This window comes from Sipha flava, unplaced genomic scaffold, assembly GCF_003268045.1.
Source record: "Sipha flava isolate LNK unplaced genomic scaffold, YSA_version1 17227_pilon_pilon, whole genome shotgun sequence".
In the NCBI taxonomy this organism is placed as follows: domain Eukaryota; kingdom Metazoa; phylum Arthropoda; class Insecta; order Hemiptera; family Aphididae; genus Sipha; species Sipha flava.
In genome coordinates, this window is record NW_020271932.1 from 1,839 (window position 1) to 12,126 (window position 10,288).

A 10,288-nucleotide genomic window follows, 5' to 3' on the forward strand; every position below is an offset into this window, starting at 1 on the left:
TTATCGATAGTTGGCCATTATTGTTCTAAAAATAAAATATTTGTTCCAATATAACATGGAAATAATTAAATAATACGATATTATGAAATATGATACTGATATATAATACCTCCTGGCCACTGCACTATTAGTCTGAAGTACTATCTGCAGTCCCATGGACATTACCACTCAATTCGATGAATTGTTCGATAAAATACTATTTATATTACAATGTACATGGCGGAGTAACAATGCGATAGGAGAAACATAACAAATATTTTAGTCCCCAAAATTTAATAATTATATAACAACGTGTATACAGTTATCGATCCAGTGTTGCCAGGCGTACGAACATGTTCGTTTTAGTACGAACATTCTAACTACTGTACGAACTTAACATAAAACGAACATTCGTACGCCTAATTACGAACATTTTAATAAGATGAAAGTATAAATTTAGATAATTTAATTTTTACTCAAAGAATCCAAAATATAACTTGATAATATTATCAACATCACAGTTTTAGTCATTAGATAATATTATAGTGACCCATTCGGCAAATTTTCAATTATTGTTGATATATCTATTTTTAGACATTGAAGTCAACATTTCCAAAAAATAAATATCATTAGCTGATAAGTTCTTATTTATTGTATGAAATATCATTTTATTGAAAATAACTAAAAATAGCAAGTAACAAGAATTAGATTTAGGTAACCAATGAAATATGGGTGATTAGGTTCATCATAAAATCGCCTGAAGCGTCTTGAATCGATTATATTATTATTTATTCTAAATCAAACGATCTCAGAAATGCCGAACACTCATTACGCACAGTGACTTGTATTTTAATTTATTAATTGGATTTGCAATTTTTATCGTTGTGTTAAATATTTATAATATATAATAGCAATGGATCAATATATCATAAAAACATCAAAATCGTCAGCTAATCGATCTCCTGTAAAACATGTAAGTATATAACATATTCATTTGTTTATTATTTATCATAACTCAAGTAGGTAATATAAATGATTGATTATGGTAAACATTTTACATACAACATTTTATAGTTTAAACAATATAAATTAATACTTCTTTCATTAAAATTTATTTACCGACTGAGCGAAGCGAAGGGACATTTTTTACAGTACGAACAAAACCAACATTTTACGATCATTTTCTGAACATTCAATCTCTTTAACCTGGTAACACTGTATCGACCTATCTATGGAAATTAACTGACTTTGTCTTACAATATATTTTGGCATATATATAATATAATTGATGTTCACAAATTTAATGAAATGATACTAATGCTTAAACATTTAAGTTAGTATAACTAATTTAAAAATGAAATAAATGAAATAATTGTTATTATTAAATAGCGCAATTGTGTTAACTGCTAAGTTATAGCTTTTCTACACCAAGTACCAACATTTTTTCAATTTTCGAATTGCGTTGAATGTTGATATGGACAAGTTCCTCGTAAAATATGATGTAAATACTCGTAAACGTCGTATTGTAACCAATTAGGACTAGGAATCGTGGTAGTACTCCCTTCTCATCTTTTATTTCTCTTTCTATTACATGGGTATAATTTAGAGAATGCAAAGAAGATATCATGTACACTGGTTTGTTATCCAACCATTTGAATAGTTCTATGTTATTATTACTAATATAATAATTTGTTTATTTATAATTTCCATAAAATAATTATTAAGTATAGATAGTATCAATAGTCTGTGGTTATTATGTTCACTATTTATTGTATTATTTTAGTACAATAATAGTGACGGGCATTTTTATCTAGATAAAATTATAATTAAATTATCTTTATCTTCATTTAGATAAAATATTTTTAGTTCATCTTTATCTTTATCTAGATAAAATTTTAGTTATGTTGGCTCAACACTGATTACGGCTTATGCTGGGCGTTTTCAGTTATTTCAAAATATAAATAATCCCACGATCACTTCCGTGATTTCTGATAGTGGCGATGGCAAAAGTGAAGGGTAGAGTTGGCGGTATTTTCGGTGTACCGGTGAGTTACCGGTATTTATAAATATCGACATCTTACACTAACCGGTAAACCGATCTTATAATATATACACCGAATATACGGTATTTACCGTGGATCAGTAATTATTATCAAAAGACAAAATTCAAAAATAATAAATATGACAATTTGCTACACTATTTACGCAGCAAGCCGCAAGAGCGTACAGCGTATAATAAAAATACATTTAGAGGAAAGTCGAAAGAGCAAAATAAATCAAACGTTAATTAAGAGGACGCTATACCTAAAGCGAAACGGATAAAACGACCGATAGGAAGCGCTATTAGGTGTTTTTACACAGCGCAAGCACGCGACGTTCGCACACACAGAGTCATAGTTGTTATCGCGCGATTAACAAAACGGTCTAAAAATAATCAATATGCGGGCGAGTATTTTATTGTTTTATGAACTGTCTTAGAATGCAGATAATGAAAAAATAATATATTGGTGATTATAATAATATTACCACAATAGTCAATATTCGTATGATTTTCGCGCCCGCTTATGAACTAATTACTTAGTAATTACTTTTTCTTATAATGTGTACACAAATAATTATACTAAAAAAATCTCGGATAGGCTATATTACAATAATATTTACATTAAAATAAAAATATTATAAATTAATTATCTACTGATTACTTAGTACTTACTTATACTATTATAAAATATATTATATTATATTTTTTTTTTGTCGTCTATACATTATAATACCAAATTTATAGCATTAAGCTAAACTATTTAAATGTTAAAATAGTAGTTTTCTAATTGGTGAATGTATTACGTATATTTTACGTTATAATTGTGTAGGTGTATATTATATATACTTGCTATTGTTAAAGGTGTATTGAAGTAACCAAATTACATTACAGGTAAAATCTATAACCAAATAGAATATAACGTTGCTATACACATTTTAAGTATTAATAATAAAAACAGTATGAAATGTTTAATATAATAGTAATAGGTACTACGATTTTTTAATTTTTTTCAATGAAAATGTTTTAAATCTTTCTTGTTGTTTTTCTAAAATGTCATCTGGATCCCTGATGTCACTTATTAACAATCTTTTGCCATGTAAAGGATCAACGAGTTCCGGCAAGAGACAATTTAAATAAAACCTAAAGTATAAATTCATGTCATATTCAATTTAATTAGTAGGAATGGTATTGGTACTTTCAAAAACTTACGATATTATTTTTTCAGATATTTGCATCCAAAATGAATGATCATAATGAATTGTTTCCACAGTGGTCCAATTTTCGGTATATACTACTAAATAGCATAATTTGCGTTGAGTAATATGCAGTTGTCCAATAATTTGGTAATAATAATTGCTATTTCGTTTTAATATGATTGAAGAATCTTTTATAGTCCAATTTGGTAGCTGTAACATGTGTTATAAACATAATTTCAACTGTTATAACTTTATAAAATCATAATGATAATTATCTATATAAGTATGCAATATTAAAACATTTTTTTTAATTGATAACATAGTTTTATTGATACTTACAAATTTATTGTTGAAAGCATTGATTACACTTTCTGAATTACGAGCATTATAAGGACACTTAATTTCAACTATTGAATTTTCTCCAACTAAACCATCTAATTAAACAATAATTAAAAAAACTAAATAACTACAAAAAATACATCTTTATTTTAATATATAGTATATTAGTTACCTGGACTTGCTGCCAAATATGGTAGCTCAGAATCAATAATAAGACCACATGTTTGGACGTTTACATTGTACATTTCTTCGAACTTCTTTCGACCTTTAGATTCCATGACATAACCATAATTTAATTGCTTTGTTTTTGGATTTGGTGCGTATAGCAAACTATAGATTTTTTTCTTACAGCTAGTACACGGTCGCATTTTGCATATTGTGCCAAAATTTGATGCAGTGATTCGAAGTCTTCTTTCTTTGAACCAAAGAGAATTATTATTTTGATCTCTTGTAATAACAGCATTATATTTTATACTTTTATAGTATTTATTATGAACTATTTTTTTTTATCTTTGTCATTATATCTAATACTCGTATATAGGCGATTTTTGTTATAGAAAAACTATGGTTGTACTTGTATGATATTAGTCATTATACTGTTATTTTATTAAATATATTATTCGCAGCTACTCAAAACTAAAACTGAGTGCTTACGATAGCATTTTTATGGTATTTAGTAGTTCCTTAATATTTAAATACATTTTTGATTTTTATATGATTATTTTATTTTTTCAATCGATTATCGTTTGATAATACAAACTGAAAAAAATTCTATTATTAGTCGTTATTAATCGATATAAAAATATTTTGCATATTTGTAACTATTGGTGATTTATTTTCCTAGTTGTTTATAGTTATAGAAAAACATTTAGTTGATTTATATGACGTATCAAATCACTTTCTGAAGCATAATATTGGTTGAACATTGATATCGAATTCGAATGAATTAAATTTTTTTATTTATTCGTATTTTGATTTTAGAGTTTTTAGATTTTGTTTCAGGAAAGTAATTTAGTACCTGTTCTGAGTAACAATTATAATGATAAAAAATGTGTCAATGATGCCTGGCCAACCTAGTTCAGGAGATGTTAAGAATAATGACAATAGCTACGATCTCTTATTTCCAACTTTGCCAGTTTCGAAGACATCGGACACAATCGGGACTGTACCATTTAAAAAACGGAGTAAAGTTAAATCTTCAACGGTGAACGAAGTAATTTATCATGCCATTTTAATAGTAATTAATAATTACTAATTATTAAGTATTAGAACGATTAGTCTGATATTGACTTGTAACACGGTCGCATATCAGTGACATTATAATTTGCTCGTTCCGTTACCGCAATTTTAATTAAGTTACTTTATTAGTTTATTTAAGTTAAGTTAGTTAGTTTAGTTCACGGTATTATATTTATGCAACTTCACTTTCAAGATGGACAACATACCCTCTCCGTTTACTACCAAACCTAAACGGTCGCTGCTATCATAGCCTATCCATAAGGGGAAAACACCATTAGTTTCGCCTAATCGTTTCGCTATCTTTTCGAGCGAAGTGGACAAAGAAATAAAACTCAACACCTCTTGTGACGTTCATAATATAACCAAAGAATCAATTGTTTACCATCAATAAAAAAACATCAGGTCACTATATATATCAGATGCTCCATTGGAATTAGATTCTCGCAAAAGAATTACGAATGTCATTCAAAATGGCCATATGCTTCCGCTGTTGTTTGTTGAAATTAATCCAAATACAAATAATAAAAAAATTCTTAATTACAATTAAAAGTTCTTAATGGATTATCAATTTTGCATACAAAAATTTAAGTTGAAGCACCCAATAAGACTTATAGTGATTCACCTCAGTGTCTAAAATTACATAGGTACGGTCAAAATGTTAACTATTACCATCACCATACCGGAAATAATGGTGACTCTTCATCCTTCACACTGTGTTAAATGTGGGGGAAATCACTCCTGAAACAGTTACATAAAAAAGAAAGGCTGTTCAACCAAGTGCGGCTTTTGCATGGGTGATCATACTTCCAACTATAAAGGTTGTCCTAAACATAAATTACTTCTTAAACGTCGCAAAACAACCCACTTGTTTTCATTAAAATACAAATATTGTGCTCACGTCTCTTCTTATTAAACGTTTTTCCAAAGCTCCTTGCGTCTCCATCACTAGTTCTAATAATATCCTATTACTTAATAGCCCTATTGACGATATACCGTTTTCCTAATTTATCTTTGGCATTAATAAATCTAATATTTTCTCTTCTTTTATTATTACAGCTCTTCTACGCAATCACCTTACTCCTAAGCCCAAATTCTTTTCTACTTTATTCATTTTAATGATCACGTCTTTAACCACTTGATATATTATCCATTACTTGTAAATTTTAATTTATCGATCAAAATTAACTCTTATTTTATAATTATCTCAAATTATTATATTTTACTAATATTATTTTATGATAAAGATTATTGTATATTAATATTAAAATGCATACTTAGTTATCTTACTCACATGATTTAATTGTTGAGCTATAATAACTTCGTGTTAAAAGTTAAATTAAAAATAAAAATTAACATAAAAATTATAGAATGATAATTTACATATAAAAGAACATCATTATTATGATTTTAAATAACATCGTTCTGTATGAATAGTAATAGTTTAGAAAGTTTTTGTTGATTTATATCTAGAATATAAATAAAATAGTATCTTAATTTTTATTTTGTAAAATTTGTAGATAATTAAAATTCCTGCCCAAGATAAAAATTGGGACAGTAATAGTCAATTAGAGCAAAATAAACGTAAGAAAGTATATATAAAAATTGGGAAAGAGTATAATGTAGGAATGGAGATTTTTATTTCAAAAACTATGGACCTGACTTTACTAATCAGTGGCAACAGAGTTAATGTTGAACGAGCTAAACAAAAGATTATCGCATGTGACCAGACTCAAGTAAATAAGTTTTGATTAAGTTGGAATTAATAAGATAAATTGATAAAAATAATATTTATTATTATTTATTATTATTTTTTAATATTATAATACATAAATGTGCATAATAATGTAATATGTTTGATAAATTATTTGTTATTTTATAGTTTTTTTTGGGATAAATAAATGAAAAAATATTTTTTTTTTAGCAATTTTAACTAAAACATTAAAATTTCAGTCTAAAACTACTACTACACAGTTTCCAAAAGAACATCGAAATAAGTTATTGGGCAAACAAGGACTTAATCTTAAAAGTATCGAAAAACGTACAGGAGCACGTATTCAAATACCGTGTATGAAAAATTCGTCTGACATAATTTATATAACTGGCACAAAGGATTCCACGAAAAAAGTAGTTCAAGTATGTATCAAAAATATGTTTTAGTGATTCGGAATTTAAGTTTAACACATTTAAGTAAATTAATTTTCGAAAACAATGGCTGGAATGAATAGGTTGGAAAAAAATTGACTAAACAGATTAATGTCCATTTTTAAAGTGGTTAATTGTGACCGTACTAGTTTATTTATTTTATTAATGAATTTAAAATTAAATCTTATAATAAATATTTGAAAATTTCACAATTTCTAAATTAAAATGTCGATAATTTTTATTATACTTTTATAGTAAAAAATAAATTAATGAGGATTTTAATATTGAATTTTGATATAACTCTAAAAAATTCAATGAACTTTAATATTCAACTTTAATATTATAGATTTAAAAGTTTTTAAATGGTTTCTGATATGTTTTTTATTTTTAGAAAAAAAATTTACAATTATTATGTATTAACGAAATCGGGTATTTTAACAAATTTCCATAAAATAGTTTTTTTCGTAAAATAATAATATTTGTAATTTTGTAATAATTAAAATTTTTGTTAGGAATTGGAGGAAATTATATTTAAGTTGAAAAGTAAAATTGAAAAAGAAATACCAATTGATCAACGTCATCACGGAGCGATAATTGGAGTTAAGGGTGAAAAAATTCGAGAACTTCAGAAAATATTTAATGTTCAAATTATATACCCCAGTCCAGGTAATTTATAGTATTAATAGTATTAATATGTTTGTTTTTTTTGTATTTTGACCGTTAATAAATAATATTTGGTTCGATATTTTAGTCGAGGCTAGAAATAATTTAGTTAAAATACGAGGTTTGAACGATGATGTAAATAAAGCATTTAAATCATTAGCTGAATTGGCCGAAGTATTGGATGAAACCAACTATGTGTTGGATATTCCTATTTTTAAACAATTTCACAAACTTAGTGCTGGAAAGAGAGCAGTATTTATTAAAAAGGTAATTATTATTTATTAACTTTTATGATTCGACCTTTAGAAATATTGTTATTTATATAATTTAATATTCTAGATTAGAGAAGAGACTGATACGAGAATTTTTTTACCACGTAAAGGATTCAATAGTGATGTTATTAAAGTCATGGGAAATAAAAGAAAAGTTTTAATCGCTTATGATATGATTAAAGAAATATAAAATGAAATAGTTGGTTTTTTATAAAGATTATTTATTTTTCAATTTTATTTTTAATTTATCAATCATGTTTTTTAGGGAGACATAATAACAAAGGAAATGGTATTGGGAAATGTTAAAGTTAGAAATGCAATTGTAAATCTTGGGAATAAATTCATTCAATCTATAAAAGAAGATTGTGGTGGTAATGTGACATTGAATTTACCAACTGTTAAAGGAGATAATGTAAGAATATACTTATTTATTATACTTATAAATTAAAATGACAATTTAACCAATTGTATAAGTTATTATATACGTGATATACTCTCATACATCGATTTGAAGTTTCTCTCTTTGAGCAGGAGACGATTGTCTCAAGAGAAAAAACTGCTTCCCTCCTTAATACAATTAATAATACAAACAATAAATTTTCAAGAAAATTTCCAAATGCTAAAATCTATAAAAAAAAAATAGTAAACAGTTATTTTAAAGCTAAAATTTAATTTATAGACCATAGTTATCAAAGGACCTAAAGATGATGTTAAAAATGTTGTTACACAAATTCAGACAATGGTTGATGAAGTTCATAAATTTGTGTATTATTTAAAAGTAAATCCGAAGTTTCACAAATATTTAATTGGAACAAATGGAGTCAATGTTAAAAAGGTATGTTGTTAAAATAATTTAGTATAAGGGTACAATGTGTTCATTTATGATTTTATACTTGGACTCCAGATCAGATATTTAACGAATACAAGAATAATTTTCCCGTCTGAAACTGATTCCACTAATGAAAATATAACTTGTTGGTAAAAAAGAGAATGTTAATAAAGCAAAAGCAAAATTTGAAGTTATGATAACCGATATTGGTAATGTCATCGAATGTGGTCAATCAAAAAGAATGTTTACACAAATTGGAAAAAGAATGTGGCGATGTTAAAATTGAATTTCTTAATCTTGATGCTGGAGATAGAGTTGTGATCAGTGATAACAAAGCAGATGCTGCTCTTTCTAAACAAAGACTTTTAGACCATGTTAAAGTTTTAGTATGTATAACATAATGTATGTAATATAATTCAATACAAATGCACGTGTATTAAACTAACCTGTCTATTTTTTGTTGAAATTGTATTGAGGTTATATTTACATAATTGTTCATAGTTTTCTTTACAATAATGAACTATTGATATATAAGTCATATAAAATGAAATAACTTTAGATAAAACAATTAAAATATTCATTGATGTACGTAATATAATTAAATAAGTTAACCATATAATCATTAACAATTTTGATTTTAGGAAAATACTATTCGAATTGTTTATTGTGGAATCCTAAACACGAGGATCATTTTAAAAAGCATTTAAAAGAAGAGGCATGGAGGAAAATCGCTCCATACCATTTCTTTTTTTTGTACAAATCAGTCTGCCACTGTCGTTGTTTTCGTCTTTTTTTTTACTTTTATTCCAAATAAGCCATCAATATAGTCTCACTACTCATTACCAGCGTCGCATAATCTTCGAAAGACATTGTTAGTAGTTACTAGTAGACAAGTACGAACGATACTGCCCATAAGCGTGCACACGGGGTAGTCAGGGTAGATACTTGACTATTCTGTGAAACTTCCCACCCTCACCAAAATATTCAATATGATCACAATAATAAATAAACATATTATTTTCAACCACTTCGAAACATTAGTTAACGTTAAAAAAAATGTAAGAATACTGGAGAAATATAGTTTTTAAGTTAAATGAAGTTACGAATGCAAATTTTTTGTTAATATTAAATGATAATGTGTTATGTTTGACTACCCTGCCAGTTATGTCTGATACTGCCGGTATTTCGGTAAGTTCGTTGTTGGTTCGCCGTCGATATTGATTCGCGAACGGATCGCAAGTGTGTACGTGAAATTAAAGAACATAACAAGAACATAACACGCCACTGGTATGGACTGAATTTGGAAAATCCATGCTTTTCACACAGACGGCTGTATGTGACAAACTGTACGTGTGGGAAAACCTGATTAATTTGTATACACACCAGAAGGTAGAACAAAAAATATTGTGTACCCTAATGCACTTCAAGAACATTTATATTATACGATATTTAATATCATTCTAATGAATACTTGAATCATCAGACTTTTCATGATAAAACGAATAAAATTTGCATAATGATAAACAAAATTGGATAATCAATGATTATCAGTTAATATAATAATAAAAAAAGGTTTTACTAATAAAAA

The 10,288-nt window shown here is 26.8% G+C and overlaps 2 protein-coding genes across 2 annotated transcripts; one reads left to right on the forward strand and one right to left on the reverse strand.

The window, feature by feature from the left end:
• Window positions 1–3,225: 3,225 nt before the first annotated feature.
• On the reverse strand, window positions 3,226–4,217 carry LOC112680013. The gene is made up of 4 exons (XM_025549989.1): window positions 4,210–4,217; window positions 3,728–4,002; window positions 3,556–3,650; window positions 3,226–3,426 (listed from the first exon to the last, which is right to left on the reverse strand). The coding sequence occupies exons 1-4, from the start codon at window positions 4,215–4,217 to the stop codon at window positions 3,226–3,228; spliced, it is 579 nt and encodes a 192-aa protein (XP_025405774.1).
• A 398-nt stretch (window positions 4,218–4,615) lies between these two features.
• On the forward strand, window positions 4,616–8,221 carry LOC112680014 (vigilin-like). The gene is made up of 7 exons (XM_025549991.1): window positions 4,616–4,768; window positions 6,312–6,527; window positions 6,745–6,927; window positions 7,449–7,602; window positions 7,688–7,866; window positions 7,939–8,070; window positions 8,137–8,221. Exons 1-6 carry the CDS (start codon window positions 4,616–4,618, stop codon window positions 8,059–8,061), a joined length of 1,008 nt encoding a protein of 335 aa, XP_025405776.1. The 3' UTR covers window positions 8,062–8,070; window positions 8,137–8,221.
• The last annotated feature ends 2,067 nt before the right edge of the window (window positions 8,222–10,288 follow it).